Raw genomic sequence first — 22,803 nt, forward strand, 5'->3', positions numbered from 1 at the left:
AAAGTCTAAAAGTATTTGGTTTTAAATATACTTAACTATCAAAAGTAAATGTAATTGCAAAAATATACTCAAGTATCAAAAGTTAAAATATTTTCAAATTCTTTATATTAAGCAAACCAAAATTCACAATTTGCTTTTTAAAAAGTATTTACAGATAGCCAGGGGCACACTGCAATAGTATGGATGACCAGGGATGTTCTTTTGATAAGTGTGTGAATTAGACCATTTTCCTGTCATGCTAAGCTTTCAAAGTGTAACGAGAACTTTTGGGTGTCAGGGAAAATGGATGGAGTAAAAAGTACATAATTTTCCTTGGGAATGTAGTGAAGTAAAATGATTTTTACCTAAGTACTTTAGACCATTGAGGGTAAGTCTGTCATAGCCACAGAGAAGAGGTGACCATGCAGGGACAGAGTGTGGTTGTTGAGAGAGAAGTACTGGAACTCCAGAGATGCAGTACCAAGCAGAGAGTGTCAGCAAGGCCCTTCACCTGGTCACGGGGAATACACCACACCACAGTACCAGCACACTGCTAGCTCCAGAGAAAAGGGAACATGATCTCCACAACCGCTACTTCCAAACGTCACACAGTGACAATGTCCCTACTCACGGTGAATGATTGACTGAGGTATTTATTACTGGTGCCAAAGCACAGAGAGAGAATCTGGCTGCACATTTTAATTCACAGGCAATAAAGATAAATCACCAGGTAAAAAAACCTAGGTGTTATTTTAAATGCTGAATTCAATTTCGAAATCACACTTTAGGAATGTGACCAAAATAGCTTTTTACCACCTGAGGAACATTGCCAACGTGCGGCCATTTCTATCTCAGGCTGATACAGCACAGGAGGTTGGTGGCACCTTCATTTGGGAGGACTGGCTTGTGGTAATGGCTGGAGCGGTATTGGTGGAATGGTATCAAATACATCAAACACATTGTTTGATGCCATTCCATTTGCTCCGTTCCAGCCATTATTATGAGCCATCCTCCCCTCAGCAGCCTCCCCTGTGATACAGAGAGAATCATCCATGCTTTTACCACAAGCAGGCTCGACTACTGTAATGCTCTCCTGTCTGGTCTACCCAATAAAACCATTGTTCAACTGCAAAACATGCAGAATGCTGCAGCACGGACCCGGACCAGGACCAGACAGAGAACACATATTACACCGGTTTAAAGTCTCTGAACTGGCTGCCTGGGATTTAGAAAAAATCTGTGAAAAATATCAGACATGCTTTCAGTTATGTACCACTAGGTCGATCAGGTCCTCTGGCACTGGCACTGGCCTTTGCATTTTATTGTATTTATTTAACCAGGTAAGTCAGTAATGAACAAATTCTTATTTCACAATGACAGGCTACCCTGGCCAAATGCTTCCCTAACCCAGACGACACTGTGCCAATTGTGCGCCGCCCTATAGGACTCCCGATCACAGCCGGTTGTAATACAGCCTGGGATCAAACCAGGGTCTGTAGTGACACCTCTAGCACTGAGATGCAGTGCCTAAGACCGCTGTGCCACTCGGACCAAGAGGAATGGAGAGGCAGCCTTTACTGACTATGCCCCCAGCCTCTGGAATAGCCTGCCAGAGAACATGAAGGGGGCCGAAACTGTGGACATATTTAAAAGATCTTAAAACAAACCTTTTTACATTTGCTTTTCCTTTGGTGGCTTTTTAGTCTCTCTACTTACTGTATTTAGTGATCAGCCCCGTTAACATCCTCCCCATGAGACAGACAGGGAAGACTGAAGCCACAGTTACTGTAGTTAGTGATCAGCCCCGTTAACATCCTCCCTATGAGACAGACAGGGAAGACTGAAGACACAGTTACTGTATTTAGTGATCAGCCCCGTTAACATCCTCCCCATGAGACAGACAGGGAAGACTGAAGACACAGTTACTGTATTTAGTGATCAGCCCCGTTAACATCCTCCCCATGAGACAGACAGGGAAGACTGAAGACACAGTTACTGTATTTAGTGATTAGCCCTGTTAATAACATCCTCTCCATGAGACAGACAGGGAAGACTGAAGACACAGTTACTGTATTTAGTGATTAGCCCTGTTAATAACATCCTCTCCATGAGACAGACAGGGAAGTGAAACTGTACGTCCGACCGCACTCTGTCCCAGCGCTGACAGTGATGTCACACTATGCAGTCTCATGGAGTGTGCTCTCCATGATCACACAGAAGAAGGTCATTGAACCCTCGAAGTAGAAACGTGACTTTGTGCTGAAATCATTGTGACGTCGTGCTGACATTTCATTTCTGACACGCATCACTTCTTCTACTGTGCTGACCTAATAGGAGAATACAAGGGGAATAACAGGGAAATTCCCAATATCATTTCAAGAGTCAAAAGCCTTGTTCACACTGCAGGCCTTAAAGCTCAGATCAGTTTTATTTTGGATACTGTCCAAACAGCAAGTTACAAATGACCAAATGGGATTTGTGTGGTTTGAGACAGCAGTCATTTGCTGACATGGCTACACTAGTTGTCATAGTAATGGCAGGTGTGTGCGCAGTGGTGTAGGCTGATTGGTGGTGGTGCTCCTGCTTCCTATCACTCAGATGTTATGTAGCAAGCTGAGGTGACAACAATGTCTGCTATGGACGTTTCCCAGTTGCTTTGAATGTTCAAAATCCTAGTATAAGAACACTTATAAAGTCTCAAAGAATAAGTTGATCCAACTTTCAAAACTAGTCCTTTTTGGCTAGCCACAGCAGTCAACTAGCTAGCTATGTAGCTATTTGGCTTTCTGGCACATTCATTAATTGATTGTAAACAATTAACAAGCTAGTTGGCTACCACATCATGTTCTTGTCAAACTGTAAACATAGCAGCTAGCAAGCAACAAGATATGCCAAATAACAGTATAAATCTGATTTGACCGTTCAGACACAAGTCACATGGCCAGGAATCAGATTTGTATCCTACGAGGGTGGTTTGAAATATCCGATACGATGTGTCTTCTGGCTGTTCAGACTGCAGGAAAAAGAACAGATTTGAATCAGATATGCAACAAAAATTGGATTTGAGTCACTGGCAATGTGAAACAGAGGATCTAAGAGTGTCTTGTTCAATATCCTGATGACATTAAATGCTGAATGAAATTCATTCAGTAATAGTATAACAATATCTTAAATAAGACATCTCAGTTTTCTTCCCAACATAAAAAAAAGTTTGCACTTGATAACTTCTTTATTGAGGAAAAATGTGTTTACTATGACTGTGATGTGTGGTTGTCTCAACTACCTATCTTAACATGAATGCACTAAGTCGCTCCAACAGCATTAGGATAATGAATGAAATCATGTTGTTAAAGGATGTAACAATAGGGGAAACCCCCTCATCCTGTTATAAGGCCTTGTTGTACAGTACACTCTGCACCGCTGAAGACCCTAGTTGAGATGATTCAAAATCCAAATCACTAAATACAACCATTCTTCTCTTTTTATTACTTTCATGGAGAGAAAAAGGGAAATGGACACGAAACAGATGGAAAATAACTCTCTTTGTCTCGACTACAATATCTAAAACGGGCCTAATTGGTGTTCTTGGACACTGGTTACAGTCGCTGCATGTGTGAACATTATACATTTCTCTGCACCCGCCCTGGCTGTCGTCAATGACTACGGTTGGCAGATGTACCTGTTTTCTGCCCAGGCACGCTCAACAGGGCGCTACGTACACACAAACCATCTGGGGAGGCCCCTGGATCCTTAAGACACCCTACAACACCCTTATGTCATCTACGTCCCCCAAAACACCTCTCTCTCTCTCTCTCTCTCTCTCTCTCTCTCTCTCTCTCTCTCTCTCTCTCTCTCTCTCTCTCTCTCTCTCTCTCTCTCTCTCTCTCTCTCTCTCTCTCTCTCTCTCTCTCTCTCTCTCTCTCTCTCTCTCTCTCTCTCTCTCGACACATTGCATCGATATCTACGCAAACAGTCCGAATGACTTCTTCATGACTTTATTCATTCTTGCTCACAGTTACAGAAAAACTTCAACCAATGTGAGAGCAGCAGCAGCAGAAATCCTGTACCACTCTGCCAGAACCCAAGCTAACTTTCCAATAGCATTATTCCTGGATGCAATGGAACCCAAGTCTCAAGTCGGAGATCAGTTTCCACTTTCCAGCCTCCATATAATTGAACAAATTGCTTTGAATCAGATTAACTGGGATAGTCTGGTCTTTGTTAGATGGACTCGGGGCAAATACAGGATCAGTCCTGAGCTCTGCCTCAAATGATGACAAACTGCATGGATTCTAGAGGTAATGCTTACTCCCTGAGAGGGCCTGCCGTCATTACTCACCTACAGTACAGTACTAACTTACTGCAGGCCCTGCTGCTTTTCTGCCTGCTAACTTATTACAGGCCTTTTTATTTATTTTATTTCATTTCACCTTTATTTAACCAGGTAGGCAAGTTGAGAACAAGTTCTCATTTACAATTGCGACCTGGCCAAGATAAAGCAAAGCAGTTCGACACATACAACAACACAGAGTTACACATGGAGTAAAACAAACATACAGTCAATAATACAGTAGAAAAATAAGTCTAGCCTTTTGCTGCCTGCTTGCTAACTTACTACAGGCCCTACTGCCTTTCTGCCTGATAACTTACTGCAGGCCCTGCTGCCTGTCTGCCTGCCTGCTGACTTACTACAGGCCCTACTGCCTTTCTGCCTGATAACTTACTGCAGGCCCTGCTGCCTGTCTGCCTGCCTGCTAACTTACTACAGGCCCTACTGCCTGCCTGCTAACTTACTACAGGCCCTACTGCCTTTCTGCCTGATAACTTACTGCAGGCCCTGCTGCCTGTCTGCCTGCCTGCTAACTTACTGCAGGCCCTGCTGCCTGTCTGCCTGTCTGCCTGCCTGCTAACTTACTACAGGCCCTACTGCCTGCCTGCTAACTTACTACAGGCCCTGCTGCCTGCCTGCTAACTTACTACAGGCCCTACTGCCTGCCTGCTAACTTACTACAGGCCCTACTGCCTGCCTGCTAACTTACTACAGGCCCTGCTGCCTGCCTGCCTGCCTGCTTGCTAAGTTACTGCAGGCCCTGCTGCCTGTCTGTCTGCCTGCCTGCAAACTTACTACAGGCCCTACTGCCTGCCTGCTAACTTACTACAGGCCCTGCTGCCTGCCTGCCTGCCTGCTTGCTAAGTTACTGCAGGCCCTGCTGCCTGTCTGCCTGCCTGCAAACTTACTACAGGCCCTACTGCCTGCCTGCTAACTTACTACAGGCCCTACTGCCTGCCTGCTAACTTACTACAGGCCCTGCTGCCTGCCTGCCTGCCTGCTTGCTAAGTTACTGCAGGCCCTGCTGCCTGTCTGCCTGCCTGCAAACTTACTACAGGCCCTACTGCCTGCCTGCTAACTTACTACAGGCCCTGCTGCCTGCCTGCCTGCTTGCTAACTTACTACAGGCCCTGCCTGATTGCTGACCATCATTGGTCAATGGAGGACACATAATGAGGCTATAAGGTCTGTATGCTAACTATTCATGGTGAGTATGGAGAGGATGGACCTGGTGTCGGGCCTTCTGCTGCGTGGGAGAGTTTCTATCACTTTCACTGATGGAGTTGGTGGTGGATGTGTGGGTAAACAGAAGCACACAGACACACAGATGTAGAGTTCTCTCTCTCTCTCTCTCTCTCTCTCTCTCTCTCTCTCTCTCTCTCTCTCATTCTCAATTCAATTCAATTTAAGGGCTTTATTGGCATGGGAAACAAATGTTAACATTGCCAAAGCAAGTGAACTAGATAATAAACAAAAGTGAAATAAACAATAAAAATGAACAGCAAACATTACACTCACAGAAGTTTCAAAATAATAAAGACATTCCAAATGTAATATCATGTCTATACACAGTGTTGTAATAAAATAAATAAACATAAATATGGGTAATATTTACAATGGTGTTTCTAGTGGCAACAGGTCACAAATCTTGCTGCTGTGATCTTGCTGCTGTGATCTTGCTGCTGTGATCTTGCTGCTGTGATGGCCCATATCGACAGGTATTTCAACCAGTACTTCACCCAGTATATATGGGAGCTTGTCATAATTGGGTTTGTTTTTCGAATGATTTGTGGATCTATGTAATCTGAGGGAAATATGTGTCTCTAGTATGGTCATACGTTTGGCAGGAGGTTATGAAGTGCAGCTTGGTTTACACCTCATTGTGTGGGCAGTGTGCACGTAGCCTGTCTTCTCTTGAGAGCCAGGTCTGCCTACGCCGGCCTTTCTCAATAGCAAGGCTATGCTCACTGAGTCTGTACATAGTCAAAGCTTTCCTTAAGTTTAGGTCGGTCACATTGGTCAGGTATTCTGCCACTGTGTTCTCTCTGTTCGGGGCCAAATATCATTCTAGTTGCCTCTGTTTTTTTGTTAATTCTTCCCAATGTGTCAAGTAATTATCTTTTTGTTGTCTCATGATTTGGTTGGGTCTAATTGTGTTGCTGTCCTGGGGCTCTGTGCGGTGTGTTTGTGAACAGAGACCCAGGCCCAGCTTACTGCTCGTATCGCACCCGCCCGTCCGACTAGCATCACTACTCTGGACGGTTCTGACTTAGAATATGTGGACGACTACAAATACCTAGGTGTCTGGCTAGACTGTAAACTCTCCTTCCAGACTCATATTAAACATCTCCAATCCAAAATTAAATCTAGAACCAGCTTCCTATTTCGCAACAAAGCATCCTTCACTCACGCCGCCAAACATGCCCTCGTAAAACTGACTATCCTACCGATGTCAATTTACAAAATAGCTTCCAATACTCTACTCAGCAAACTGGATGCAGTCTATGACAGTGCCATCCGTTTCGTCACCAAAGCCCCTTATACCACCCACCACTGCGACCTGTATGCTCTCGTTGGCTGGCCCTCGCTACATATTTGTCTCCAGACCCACTGGCTCCAGGTCATTTATAAGTCTATGCTAGGTAATGCTCCGCCTTATCTCAGCTCACTGGTCACGATAACAACACCCACCCGTAGCACGCGCTCCAGCAGGTATAACTCACTGGTCATCCCTAAAGCCAACACCCCCTTTGGCCGCCTTTCCTTCCAGTTCTCTGCTGCCAGTGACTGGAACGAATTACAAAAATCGCTGAAGCTGGAGACTTGTATTTCCCTCACTAACTTTAAACTTTAACTCTCTCTCTCTCTCTCTCTCTCTCTCTCTCTCTCTCTCCCTCCCTCCCTCCCTCCCTCCCTCCCTCCCTCCCTCCCTCCCTCTACTCTTTATCTGTCTCTCTGTCTGTCCCTCCTCTCTCTCTACCTCTCCCTCTCCCGCTGTCTCTCCCTCCTCTCCATCTCTCTCTCTCTCTCTCTCTCTCTCTCCTCTCTCTCCCCTCTATTCAATGCAAGGGGCTTTATTGGCATGGGAAACATATGTTAACATTGCCAAAGCAAGTGAGGTAGATAATATACGAAAGTGAAATAAACAATAAAAATGAACAGTAAACATTACACATACAGAAGTTTCAAAATAATAAAGACATTACAAATGTCATACTATGTATATATACAGTGTTGTAACGATGCACAAATGGTTGATGTACACTCTCTCCTCTCCTCTCTCTCTCTCCTCTCTCAGTCTGTCTGTCTTTCTCTCCTCTCTCCCTGTCTGTCTTTCTCTCCTCTCTCTTTCCCCTCTTTCCTCTCCTCTCTCTCCCTCCCTCCTCTCTCTCTGTCTCTCTCTCTCTCTCTCCCCCCATCTCCCTACTCTCTCTCTCTCTCTCTCTCTCTCTCTCTACACAATCTAACATTTCATGGCTTTGGGGGGCAAATGTAAAAAAAAAAAAAATAATAATATCAGGTGACTTTTATATTTAACATGTCTCATCCCCACTGTCCTGTCGTGCTCCGAGGTGAAGTTTACTCTAGGTGCAGATCAGAGGAGGCTGATGGGAGGAGTGGGCTTGTTGTAATGACTGGAATGGAATTCATGGAACAGAGTCAAACATGTGGTTTCCATATATGTATTTGATACCGTTCTATTTATTCCATTCCAGCCATTACAATGAGCCCGTCCTCCTATAGCTCCTCCACCAGCCTCCCCTGGTGGAGATATAAGATCAGCTTTCCCTCCCCTAATCCTACCCTTAACCAATAGTGGAGAAAATGCTGAACTGACCCAAGATCAGCGTCTAGGGACAGCTTCACCCTACACCACCCTGTCAAACAGCCAGGCCATGGCACATTTAAAAACACAATACATTTTCAGAATGTGGGTAAAACACAAAGCTACACCCACAGTCAGAGAAATACAATAAGAAAAATATAATCTTTGGATAATACTGTCATAAAAAAAACATCTCTATTCCTACCCTTTCATGACAATCTTTGTTTAGTTTTCAGTATTATATGTTTTCACCCTACGATAGTTTTGGCAAGATAAGTCAATAGTTACCGTGGCATGGAGGTAAATGCAGTATGGAGTTTCTGGTATTAGTGATGCAGGCAGCATTGATTTCTCTGTCAAGTCACCCCTCTCTGTAAATAGTGCAGTGGAATGGACTCACATCATCATGGGCCATCCTCAGAAAGTCAATCCTGCTCATGTAAAATCCCACTGTACATACAGTATGTCACTGGAACTGCAGGAGCGGACAAGGGAAAAACGTTAGGACAGTTTGGATATATCATAAAAAAAAGTTAAATTAGTTGATATTGAGACAACATAGTGTCTTTAGAATATGTCAAAATAATGGCATTTAACCATTGTTATGTACTGACATATTAGGAACATGTCACCAATGGGGACATATTACTTCTATGGAACTTTCACTGGTCACTTTGGTTACACAAAATAACAATAGTTTGGTGGGGGCTTATATTTGTCCTATTTCACACATGTACAAGTGTGTATTAAAATGCATGTGTAGATTGGAAATCTTGTTTTTTTTCCCCCAGATCCCGCTCTCCCTGAGACACCCTGAGAGTATGGGGTCACAGTCAGGGTCTGCCTTGAGCAATTAGGGCTAACAGCCTTGCTCAAGGGCACATCAACAGATTGTTTCCCATTGTCGGCTCGGGGAGTCAAACTAGCGACATTTTAGTTACTGGCCAAATGCTCCAATCGCTAGGCTACCTACTGCCTGTGTAAAATAGTGGCAGAGTGATCTCTGTCATTTACCAAGCAGAAAGAAAACATGATCTCTTTCCCACCGGTGAAACGCTCACAGTAATATGCACAACAAATCAATTGCCCTTAATTTCCCAGATCCTCAGAGATTCCCATGGTATCACCTGTCCTACTGTACCTGCTTGCCAGGATGCTGCCCCAGCCCTCATCCAATTGTCAGCCATTTTCTTCCCACCAGCCAACCAGGTGAGTGATAAAGACACAGACCGCAGAGCCAGACTAGCCCCGGCTAGCTAGCGTTAGCGCTGCCAAGCACTTTGGGATACGGTGTCTCTCCCATAGGTAACAATAGCATTAAGGAACTGGAGATACAACGCCTCGTATCCATTACTGCTTTAATGAGCACATTCTGTACTTGGTCTTTATTAAGAGGAATTAAGCCACAATGACATGTGAATAGACATTATAATTATACGATTCTGGGAAAATGCTGCAAGGGGTATTGTGGTGCTCAGGTACAGTACATTTCACACAATGATTCTCATGATGTGGTGTAGGCCTGGTTTATTTCAAGGAGAGTTGGGAGGATGACTTTGAATTAAATTGATATCTCATTATCCCTATACAGATCATGGCATTGCCTCCAGGGTCTCACAATAATATTCAAGTCAGAGTTAAACCATACGTATCAAAAAGGAGAGTGGTTTTCAATATCTCCATATGTCAAAATAACAGGGTAGAGGACAAAGATCTAGCTCCTTGAGGCCTCGTCTGGTCCTCCTCGGGCCTCCTCCAAGCTTCCTCCGTCCCTGCCCATGTTGTCACCAAGCCAGCCTCGCTCTTCTGTAATCGCGGAACCTCAATGAGACCGAACCAAAGCACCTCCTTCCTCCTCCACATTCACACAGTGCAGACACTCAGAGGTGAGATAGATTACATCACATACTGGCCACTACAATCTCTCTCAGTCCTAACATCCCTCTATGAACAATAACCTCTAATTTGTTCCTTTCAAATTCTTCCCTTGAGTTCCTAAGTCCAGATGTCAGCTGTTTTAGAGAGATAGATTTGTTGTCAAACTTTCTTTTGCTTCAGGCTTCTTTTTGGGGAATTAAGCCTTCCGATCTGTCAGGGCGCGTGTGTGTGTGTGTGTGTGTGTGTGTGTGTGTGTGTGTGTGTGTGTGTGTGTGTGTGTGTGTGTGTGTGTGTGTCTGTGTGTGTGCGCGTGTGTGTGTGTGTGTGTGTGTGTGTGTGTGTGTGTGTGTGTGTGTGTGTGTGTGTGTGTGTGTGTGTGTGTGTGTGTGTGTACAAAGGTTTTCGTGTGTGTGTGTGCTCGCGAGTGTGTGTGTGTGTGCAGTTGTGTGTGTGCGTGTGTGTGTGTGTACAAAGGTTTTCGTGTGTGTGTGTGCTCGCGAGTTTGTGTTTGCAGTTGTGTGTGCGTACGCCCAGCCTAAGGATTTCCTAGCAGTAGCAGTCTTCCTCGTCAAGATCTGAGGGGAGCACTTCTTTTGACAGGTGTTGGTATAGCATGAGTAAGAATATCTGTGTGCGGGGACACTCGCAGGGTTCCAAGTTGCCTATTATTAAAGAAAACATTCCGTCGTCACCATGGGGATGACAGAGCTCTGAGGTGACTGCTGGGAGTGCTGACAGGCCTGTGTCAGAGGAGAATTCCACCCCTCCGTTTAGGATCACTCTCTCGCTGTCTCTCTCTGTCTCTCTCTCCCTCATCTACCTGTAATTGTCTCTACACCTCTCTTTTTCCCTCCCTCCACCCATCTCTCTCTTTCTCACCCTCCTCTTCTCTCCACCTCGTGATCTCCCTCTCTCCCCCCTCTCTCTATCTCTTTTTATCCTTACATCTCTGGCCCACCCTCTGTCCCCCCTCTCCCCCCTCTCCCTCTGTCCTTACAGGCTTTCCTTGGCACCCTTTCTCTCCCTCTCTCTCCTCTCTCTCTCCCTCTCGTTCCCTCTCTCTCGCTTTCTCTATCTCTGAGAGCAAGAAGCAGCAGGTAGAGCAGCCTCAGGTTTCAAGCCCCTGTCTGTGTCCTGTTGCACGTATACAGGCCAGAGTTACATAGTTTTGCTACGGTGTGCCCCAGTACACACAAACTATTACACTATGTACAGTGATCTCTAAACACATTCAATATAATACTCTCGAAACGTGAACATCTGATAAAGCTAAACCTTAACTGTATAGACACAATATGTACTGCAATATCCTGGACATTGACCTTCTGTCTAGCACATTTGTCAGCGTCCCAAATGTCCCCCTATTCCTTGGGCCCTGGTCAGAAGAAGTGCACTAGGCCTCCTGAGTGGCGCGGTGGTTTAAGGCACTACATCCCCGTGCTAGCTGTGCCACTAGAAATTCTGGGTTCGAGTCCAGGCTCTGTCGCAGCCGGCCGTAACCGGGAGACCCATGGGGCAGCGCACAATTGGCCCTGCGTCGTCCGGGTTAGGGGAGGGTTTGGCGGGCAGGGATATCCTTGTCCCATCGCGCACTAGAGACTCCTGTGGCTGGCCAGGCGCAGAGCACGCTGACACAGTTGCAAGGTGTATGGAGTTTCCTCTGACACATTGGCGTGGCTGGCTTCTGGGTTAATCAAGAAGCAGTGATGGGTTGTGTTTCGGGGGACGAACGGCTCTTGACCTTTGCCTCTCCCGAGTCCGTACGGGAGTTACAGCGATGAGACAAGACTGTAACTACCAATTGGATACCATGAAATTGGAGAGGAAAAGGGGTAAAAAGTGCACTGTATAGAGAATAGGTTGTAATTTGTGACACAAACTCAATTACCTTAAAGGAATAATCCACTCAAAACCACACATTTCTATGATTTACATTGTTAAATAGCGCAAATATGTGAGAACAACATATGTGGTTTATTTAAGCAGTAAGACCCGAGGGGGTGGGATATATGGCAGATATACCACAGATAAGGGCTGTTCTTACGCACAACAACGCGGAGTGCTAGGACACAGCCCTTAGCCGTGGTATATTGGCCGTATATCACAAACCCCGAGGTGCCTTATTGCTATTACAAACTGGTTAACAACATAATCAAAGTAAAAAATAAATGTTTTCTCATACCCATGGTATACGGTATGTTATACAACGGCTTTCAGCCAATCAGCATTCAGGGATCGAACCACCCAGTTTATAAACATCTATATAATAAGTTAGGAAGTAACATGTGAACATTCTTGCGGAAATCTGCAGAACTAAAGTCGACTACAAAACCCAGAATGCAATGCACTCTGTATAAAGGCTGTCTGGCCAGCTAGGTAGCAAGCTGGAAAAACGTAGCTACACAAAAGAATACCAATGTCAGTATCAGTATGTGAAGTAGTTAGCTAGTTGTACAATCCCTGAAACAAACTGTACTATCATTTAACCTCACTAGGGTAGGAGGCACTATTTTCACCTCTGGATGAAAAGCGTGCCCAAAGTATACTGTCTGCTACTCAGGCCCAGAAGCTAGGATATGCATATAATTAGTAGATTTGGATATAAAACACTCCAAAGTTTCTGTGAGTACAACAGAACTGAAATGGCAGGCGAAAAACTGAGGAAAGTCCATCCAGGAAGTGCCATTATTTTGAAATAGCTGTTTTTCCAATGAAAGCCTATCGAACATTTAAGGAGATAGGACCCAGATTCCGTTCCCTATGGCTTCCACTAGCTGTGAACAGTCTTTAGACATTGTTTCAGGCTTTTATTCTGAAAAATGAGGGAGAATGACAACTTTGAGTGAGTGGATAGTGGGATGTCCCCAGAGCTGTTTGCTGCGCACGACCGAGAGCGCGCCTTTCTTGTTTTTCTTTTATATTGACGACGCTACTGTCCGGTTGAAATATTATCGATTATTTAGGCTAAAAACAACCTGAGGATTGATTATAAACATCGTTTGACATGTTTCTACAAACTTTACCGGTACTATTTGGAATTTCCGTCTGCCTGTTGTGACCGCATTTGAGCCATTGGATTACTGAACAAAACGCGCCAACAAAATCGAGGTTTTTGGATATAAAGAGGGACATTATCGAACAAAACAAACATTTATTGTGTAACTGGGAGTCTTGTGAGTGCAACCATATGAAGATCATCAAAGGTAAGTGATTCATTTTATTGCTATTTCTGACTTTCGTGACTAATCTACTTGGCTGGTAACTGTATGTAATATTTTGTGTGCTGAGCGCTGTCCTCAGATAATCGCATGGTTTGCTTTTGCTGTAAAGCCTTTTTGAAATCTGACACGGCGGCTGGATTAACAACAAGTTAAGCTTAATTTTGATGTATTACACTTGTCATTTCATGAAAGTAAAATATTTATAGTAATTTAATTTGAATTTGGCGCTCTGCAATTTCACCGGATGTTGGCCAGGTGGGACGCTACCGTCCCAGGTACACATAAGAAGTTTTAAGAAGTTACAATCTCACCATGTTCAACCTGGTAGATGTCCTTTCTAGCTCAAAGCTATTGGTCAAGTTGCTATGTTAATGCGTTAGGGCCCTGCGAGCTTGCAAGTTGGAAGATGAGAGAGAAACCCACTTTGCACCATGGTAGTTGAAGGAAGAAAGGATATTATTCTAATGGCACACTGTGTACTCTGAGGACATTTGAACATGTATATTTTGTCATGACGATGTAGACAGATGGATGTATTGTCTTATTGGGTGATCTGGAGTGCAGGTAATTGTTATGAAATGTTCTAGTTTGTTTTACCCTATACTCAGAGTTGATATTCACGTAATAATAAGGAATTCCCCACCCACAAATTGGGATAAACAAACATTCTTTCCCATTGTTCTCCGTACCCCTGCTGTTGTATTCAGCACGTGAAAAAAAATATATATTTAATTTGACCCCAAGTTTAAAAGAGACAAATTCCTAATCGATTTTTAGTTATTCAGAAATAACAAAACATGCTGAAAAGCTGTTATGTTGTTCAATGTACGTGTAACCAGGTCAAAATTCCCAACCCACTGTTCGAAATGCAGAGCCCTGTGGCTTCAGGCTATTCGTCATGGGAGAGTGAGAAATAGTGGGGACCCGGTGTCTAAGTAGGCTACACGTAGCTATGTGTGTGCTAAACATTTAATCACAGGTGAGACTTTTAACCTGTTGGGGCTACAGGTTAGCAATGAACCCCGAGCCGGGATTGCTAACAAGGCTGGAAATTCAAAACATCAAAAATCTAATAATTTCAATTTCTCAAACAATCAACTATTTTACACAATTTAAATGATAAACATCTCCTTAATCTAACCACATTGTTCGATTTTCAAAGAGGCTTTACGGCAAAAGCATAAAGTTAGATTATGTTAGGACAGTACATAGCCACAAAAGTACAAACATCCATTTTCAATTCAAGGTCAGGCGTCACCAAAAGCAGAAACCAGCTTGAATTATGCACTAACTTTTGTCAATCTCCATCAGATGACACTCCTAGGACATTATGTTATACAATACATGCATTTTTTGTTCCATCAAGTTCATATTTATATCCAAAAACAGCATTTTACAGTAGCGTGAAATTCAGATTTTTTTCTTCTCTGAAATGCTTCCGGTGAACATAACAAAATTACTATTCGAAAACATTGGTAAATTATAATATTGTCATTCAAAGAATAATATATTATCATCTCGTAATTGCTACCGAATGGCCAGATCTCAAAATAACTTTACTGGGAAATCACATTTTGCAATAAACGGGGTGCTATGCTAAGAACAACAGGCTATGCTATACAGTTAGCATCATCTAAAATCGATAATAACATTGTAAATATCCCCTTACCTTTGATTATCTCCATCAGAAGACTGGCATCCCAGGTCCGGAAGGCATCACAGGTCCGGAACAAATGTGGTTTCTTTTGACAAAGTTCATAATTTATGTCCAAATAACACCAAGTACTTAGCGTTCATTATGCTCCCACAAAACGTGGTGGGGGACTGTAAAATCACGCCGAAAAGCTAAAAAAAACCTAGTAAATAATCTATTTATGTTCGTTCAAACATGTCAAATGTTGTTTAGCATTAATCTTTTGGTCCATTTTTAACGTTAAACATCAGTAATATTTTCACACAACCTATGTCGAGATAAACAATGAAGACAAAACTCACGTTTCTCAGATTTATGCGCAGGCGCAAAAAAATGAAGTGATGACATGTCAACTTCCTTGGATTCTAATTTGCTCTCTGTTTATCATAGACGCTTCAAACTACTTTATAAAGATCGTTGACATCTAGTGGAAGCCGTAGGTGTTGCGAAATGAATCCTTTCTCACTATGGTATCTATAAAACAATGACACTAAATAGTACAGTCACAAAATTCACTTTTTTTTTAAATCTATTTTTCACAGGTTTTTGCCTGCAATATGAGTTTTGTTATACTTACAGACACCATTCAAACTTTTTTAGAAAATTCAGAGTGTTTTCTATCCGAATGTGTTAATAATATGCATATCCTAGCTTCTGAGTTGGTGTAGGAGGCAGTTAAAAATGGGCACATATTTTTTTCAAAATGTCTCAATACTGCCCCCGAGCCCCAACAGGTTCTTGTGTAGTATAGTCTGTTTATAACTCCACTCATTACTTGTAGCATTATAGTTTGTTTGTTTGTGTTGTTGGTCTTGGCTAGCTTAATGTTCTGGTTGGTAGCTAGCTAGCATTCACTAACATGGCTAACATTCGTGCCATCATGAAAAGGGGCATTCAGGACGCCCTACAATATTACATTTAGTAGTGAGAACGCTAGGGAGCAGGCAATGTTTAAAAGTAATGTTTAGACATGTACTTTTCTTAAATGTAGTTTTGTAATTGACTAAAACAAGCATACAACAAGAAAGTTGTGTTTGAAAAAGGTAAAGTTCACGTCACATTTCATTTCTAGGGTGGATTATCCCTTAATCCTAGTTGAACCATGTTGTGTTGAGTCAAGATTTAGTAAGCCCTATTACAAAAAGGAGACATTAGGGTAAGTAGGTAGGTCCATTGTTTGTCATTCTCATAGTATTTGATGAATGCTCTGACAGCCACCCAGTCCGGTTCCTGGTTCTGTCTAAAAGCAAACGGTCTGTAGTCTAACCAGCCAGGTCACCCGTGATACATGTCAGTATTCAACTTCCATCCATGTCTGAGGACGTCAGTAGATTACATGGAAACCGGCCACAAGAGCAACAGTGAGCGCTGTTACCTTTCAGTAGGTTTCAGTTTTGTTAGGGCATTGGGGATGAGGGATGGCTGTAAGCCTGTGATTCCAGAGGTTCCAAATTGAAATCCAGTGATTAAAGTCATGTTTGTTTTAAGCCAATACCAAACCTTAATGCCATTAGCTTACGAATTTGGAGTTCATGCCTGAACATAACCCTAACCTTAAACACAAAATGTGACGTTTGGAACAACTTTGAAAATTTGACGTTGGAGAAACATGAATGAACGTCTAATTCTGACATGAGACTGTGACAGCTGGTAGAAACAGTGAGCAAACCTACCACTGTGAGAGAGCCAAAGAGTAGCACTGAACTGTCTCTCTCTCCCTGCAGTTGACTAGGCACAAGCTGTCGGTTTATGTTTTGCATGACTCAGATTTTCTGATTAGTGGCTTGTTTGCATAGATACAGTACAACAAGAAAGCGAATGACGTGAGTGAATAAAACAAATATTTCAAAGCTTAGTTGGTCGAGAAGAGAAGAGCCCGGGCTTCTAGTGGTGACATAAGGGCAATGTGTGTGTGTGTGTGTGTGTGTGTGTGTGTGTGTGTGTGTGTGTGTGTGTGTGTGTGTGTGTGTGTGTGTGTGTGTGTGTGTGTGTGTGTGTGTGTGTGTGTGTGTGTGTGTGTGTGTGTGTGTGTGTGTGTGTGTGTGTGTGTGTGTGGATGACAGGATGGAAGAGGAAGGAGAGGAACCCGTCCAATGTTATTCTGAACTGTGACATTTACATCAGAGCGAAGGTACAGTCACAAACAGTACCCACTTTAAATACCAGGGTTATCTTCCAAATTATACCCTATTCCCTTTATAGTGCACTACTCCCAAACGTTGTACACTAAGTAGAGCATAGGGTTCATTTTGGGTAACAGATCATACCTAATCCAACGGATAGTAAGGAGGAAGAAAGAAAGCAGGCCAGTAACAGCAGCACCTCCTCTCCGCAGGGCAGTAACAGCAGCACCTCCTCTACACAAGGCAGTAACAGTAGCACATCCTTTGCACAGGAGAGTAACAGCAGCACCTCCTCTCCGCAGGGCAGTAACAGCAGCACATCCTTTGCACAGGAGAGTAACAGCAGCACCTCCTCTCAGCAGGGCAGTAACAGCAGCACCTCCTCTCAGCAGGCCAGTAACAGCAGCACCTCCTCTCCGCAGGGCAGTAACAGTAGCACCTCCTCTCAAAAGGGCAGTAACAGTAGCACCTCCTTTCAGCAGGGCAGTAACAGCAGCACCTCCGCTCCGCAGGGCAGAAACAGCAGCACCACCTCTCAGCAGGGCATTAACAGCAGCACCTCCTCTCAGCAGGGCAGTAACAGCAGCACCTCCTCTCAGCAGGGCAGAAACAGCAGCACCTCCTCTCAGCAGGGCAGAAACAGCAGCACCTCCTCTCAGCAGGGCAGTAACAGTAGCACCTCCACTCAGCAGGGCAGTAACAGTAGCACCTCCTCTCAGCAGGCCAGTAACAGTAGCACCTCCTCTCAGCAGGCCAGTAACAGTAGCACCTCCTCTCAGTAGGGCAGTAACAGCAGCACCTCCTCTCAACAGGGCAGTAACAGTAGCACCTCATCTCCCGCGTGTCGATCCAGTTCACTGTGAATCATGTTTTTGCAGTTCAGGAAAATAATTAGGGAGCATAACAACACATTAGATTTACAGTACATTTCACATTTTTGCCATTTAGCAGACACTCTTATCCAGGACAACTTACAGTTAGTGCATTCATCTTCAGGTAGCTCGTTGGGAAAATCACACATATCAGGCATAGCAGGTACTGTGGGGGGGGGGATTATTATTATTGTTATTATTATTATTCCAGGAGAGGAGGGGGATTATTTAAGATAGAGATAGGGTTTCAGATGCTTTCAGAAGATGGGCAGGGACTCTGCTGTCCTAGCTTCAGGGGGAAGATGGGCAGGGACCCTGCTGTCCTAGCTTCAGGGGGAAGATGGGCAGGGACTCTGCTGTCCTAGCTTCAGGGGGAAGATGGGCAGGGACTCTGCTGTCCTAGCTTCAGGGGGAAGATGGGCAGGGACTCTGCTGTCCTAGCTTCAGGGGGGAGATGGGCAGGGACCCTGCTGTCCTAGCTTCAGGGGGAAGATGGGCAGGGACTCTGCTGTCCTAGCTTCAGGAGGAAGATGGGCAGGGACCCTGCTGTCCTAGCTTCAGGGGGAAGATGGGCACGGACTCTGCTGTCCTAGCTTCAGGGGGAAGATGGGCAGGGACTCTGCTGTCCTAGCTTCAGGGGGAAGATGGGCAGGGGCTCTTCTGGCCTAGCTTCAGGGGGAAGATGGGCAGGGACTCTGCTGTCCTAGCTTCAGGGGGAAGATGGGCAGGGACTCTGCTGGCCTAGCTTCAGGGGGAAGATGGGCAGGGACCCTGCTGTCCTAGCTTCAGGGGGAAGCTGCTTCCAAGAGAGAGATGAGCTTGGACTTGGCTGAGCGGTAGCTGCCGTTCCGTCGGGGTGGGAGGGCCCGAGAGACCAGAGGTGGCAGAACGGAGTGCTCTGGTTGGGGTGTAGGGTTTGAGCATAGCCTGAAGGTAGGGAGGGGCAGTTCCTCTTGCTGCTCCATGGGTTAGCACCATGGTCTTGTAGTGGATGCGAGCTTCGACTGGAAGCTAGTGGAGTGTGAGGAGGAGTGGGGTGACATAGGAGAACTTGGGAAGGTTGAAAACTAGGATGTGATATTACATTGGATATCTCTGGGTAGTGGAATCTAGACTTGAAGCGTTCGTTAGTTAATTACAACATTGTTTTTGTTGTGTTTTATGTATTTATGTAATAGAAAGAAGAGTGACTGGGCCACTTACAGGAACAACAGTAGGGAGAATCAAAAGGGACACCATCCATCCATGCGTCTGTAAATCCACCCACACATCTACCCATCCATCCACACATCCACCCATCCACCCACACATCCACCAATCCATCCATGTCCATCCATCTTAAGAACTCCATCCATAAAGGTGACATGACTGCATGAGGTGACAGAGACCAGAACACAGCCACAAAGCCACACTGTAAATGCACATGGCGGATGGGAGAGAGAAACAGAGACTAAATATTTATTTTGGGGGACTACTTTTGCATCAAGCCTCCAACATCGGTTCAGTGGTAGGTCTTTGATAATGGTTTAATTTCCAGGTCCAATTCATCATTCTGAACACTGAGACACTGAACAGCAGTGTTAACCTCCGAGCCAAAATAGTGTTCAACATCATGGAGTTCTGGTGGAAGACATGCACACGCACCTGATGTCTTGACACATTACATGTGAAAGTAACTCAGTAAACCAGTAAATGGAAGACTATGGAGTCAATCTGTGAGGGATATTGTCACTACCGTATCTCAGTATTCTACATTATCATCCAATGTGTCACATCCATAACAATATGACAACAAAATTTACAAAATAAAAAAATACAAAATATCTATACAACTCCAATGTATCTTGTATAATGGAACATATGTAACTATCTAGCTCCCAATCATCGTCACCGCATACAGTGTCATGTCTCAGGTGGCCAAATTTCCCTCTCTTTGATTTGTTCCTAAATGGCTGAACAGATGGATTGGTCAATCGTCTGGCTTGGTATGTCCAGACAGGGAACATAAGAAGCCAGATCTCGACATGTGAGAGTCATGTAGCTGTTATCCTAGCCTCCACATAGCCTGGTCCCATATCTGGTTGTGCGGTCTAACCCAAAATGACCATCCCAGTTTGCAAGACACCTCAAACAGATCAGGAACCAGGCTCCACCCACAGTAGAACACAAATCTGTCTAGTGAGATCCTATCACCTCTGGCTTCTTCCTAATACCTTCAGACTACTGTAGGGCTTACCTTGGTGCCTAATACCTTCAGACTACTGTAGGGCTTACCTTGGTGCCTAATACCTTCAGACTACTGTAGGGCTTACCTTGGTGTCTAATACCTTCAGACTACTGTAGGGCTTACCTTGGTGCCTAATACCTTCAGACTACTGTAGGGCTTACCTTGGTGCCCAATACCTTCAGACTACTGTAGGGCTTACCTTGGTGCCTAATACCTTCAGACTACTGTAGGGATTACCTTGGTGCCTAATACCTTCAGACTACTGTAGGACTTACCTTGGTGCCTAATACCTTCAGACTACTGTAGGGCTTACCTTGGTGCCCAATACCTTCAGACTACTGTAGGGCTTACCTTGGTGCCCAATACCTTCAGACTACTGTAGGGCTTACCTTGGTGCCTAATACCTTCAGACTACTGTAGGACTTACCTTGGTGCCTAATACCTTCAGACTACTGTAGGGCTTACCTTGGTGCCTAATACCTTCAGACTACTGTAGGGCTTACCTTGGTGCGCAATACCTTCAGACTACTGTAGGGCTTACCTTGGTGCCCAATACCTTCAGACTACTGTAGGGCTTACCTTGGTGCCTAATACCTTCAGACTACTGTAGGACTTACCTTGGTGCCTAATACCTTCAGACTACTGTAGGGCTTACCTTGGTGCCCAATACCTTCAGACTACTGTAGGGCTTACCTTGGTGCCCAATACCTTCAGACTACTGTAGGGCTTACCTTGGTGCCTAATACCTTCAGACTACTGTAGGACTTACCTTGGTGCCTAATACCTTCAGACTACTGTAGGGCTTACCTTGGTGCCTAATACCTTCAGACTACTGTAGGGCTTACCTTGGTGCGCAATACCTTCAGACTACTGTAGGGCTTACCTTGGTGCCCAATACCTTCAGACTACTGTAGGGCTTACCTTGGTGCCTAATACCTTCAGACTACTGTAGGACTTACCTTGGTGCCTAATACCTTCAGACTACTGTAGGGCTTACCTTGGTGCCCAATACCTTCAGACTACTGTAGGCCACAGGCAAATGCTGATAGTATTCTGTGTAGATCACAATGGAGACTCCCTGCACGGGGGGAGCATACGGATGTGTCATTGAGTTGGATAACGTTGGAGTTATGAATAATGTTCCACTGATGTGAAATGATCACCAATGTACTTTTTTACGAGGAGGATATTACAATAAAAATGTAAAAGTGGCGATCCCAGCCAAGATGCTTTGATCCCATTCTCTTTTTCTATGCTTAATTTTCGCCCTTCATATAAACGTGTGCTTGTAAAGTAGCTAGTCAGCATTGGAAAGATTGAAACCGATGACAGATTCATTGGGAATTTAGGAAGACGCTTTTCAAGTAATGCACAATGAAACTGTTACATTTCAGAGAGTGAGTGGAGCGTTGGAAACAACGCTGGATCAATCTGTTAACGAGGTACAACTGTTAAAATACTCATGGACAATGAGCAGTATGCTCTGTACGCTGCCAGTACACACATAGGTGCCAAAACACATCGAGACACACTCTCCCACACATACTCTCACACCTTCTGTCTCACACACACATGCACACACAGACACACACACACACACACACACACACACACACACACACACACACACACACACACACACACACACACACACACACACACACACACACACACACACACATACACACACAAGGGCATAAATATTATTCAGACGTAGAACTGACGACAGAATGAAGAGTGCTTGCAAGGTGACAGGCCTAACGAGTCTGAGCAGTGAGTAACGAAACACGTCTCATTACTTCAGCCCCCTTAGGCCCCAGACACCCAGACATGGCAGGTACCAGCAGGATGAGGTGCCCAGCACCAGGCAGGACACCCACTCTGGCCTGGAAACACCACACACACACACACACACACACACACACACACACACACACACACACACACACACACACACACACACACACACACACACACACACACACACACACACACACACACACACACACACACAACCTCCCTCTTTGGAGATGGGGAGATCTACCAGCCTGAGTATGGGAATGACTACTGGTTTTCTTTAGATGTACTTCATGGTAACCTTGTGACACGAATATTTATTAGTTACTTTTATTAGAAACATCTGATATGACCAGGTATAGGTGAATCACAGGAGGCTGCTGAGGGGAGGACGACTCATAATAATGGAGTGAACGGAGCAAATGGAAAAGCATCAAACACATGGAAACCATTTGTTTGATGTATTTGATACCATTCCACTAATTCTGCTCCAGCCATTAACACAAGCCCGTCCTCCCCAATTAAGGTGCCACAAACCTCCTGTGAGGTGAATTTTGTAGAAGAATGTGCTTACAGTATCATACCTGGTAACAGTGGAAACATTAAACTGTGGACTGCAGTGAGCTGGGTAGGACTTGCTTCTGGCCCTGGTCTTGCAGTATCATCCTTGGTAACAGTGGAAACATTAAACTGTGGACTGCAGTGAGCTGGGTAGGACTTGCTTCTGGCCCTGGTCTTGCAGTATCATACCTGGTAACAGTGGAAACATTAAACTGTGGACTGCAGTGAGCTGGGTAGGACTTGCGTCTGGCCCTGGTCTTGCAGTATCATACCTGGTAACAGTGGAAACATTAAAC

The 22,803-nt window shown here is 44.5% G+C and overlaps 1 protein-coding gene across 1 annotated transcript in view; it reads left to right on the top strand.

Annotated features, from left to right (window-relative positions):
* LOC106606411 (putative protein TPRXL) overlaps window positions 1-17,832 on the top strand; it is a 23,178-nt gene extending 5,346 nt beyond the window's left edge. The window contains exon 2 of the mRNA XM_045721279.1: window positions 17,188-17,832. Within this exon, the coding sequence (XP_045577235.1) occupies window positions 17,188-17,832 (645 nt within the window). The remainder of the gene's footprint in view (window positions 1-17,187) is intronic.
* The last annotated feature ends 4,971 nt before the right edge of the window (window positions 17,833-22,803 follow it).

This window comes from Salmo salar, chromosome ssa06, assembly GCF_905237065.1.
Source record: "Salmo salar chromosome ssa06, Ssal_v3.1, whole genome shotgun sequence".
In the NCBI taxonomy this organism is placed as follows: Eukaryota; Metazoa; Chordata; class Actinopteri; order Salmoniformes; family Salmonidae; genus Salmo; species Salmo salar.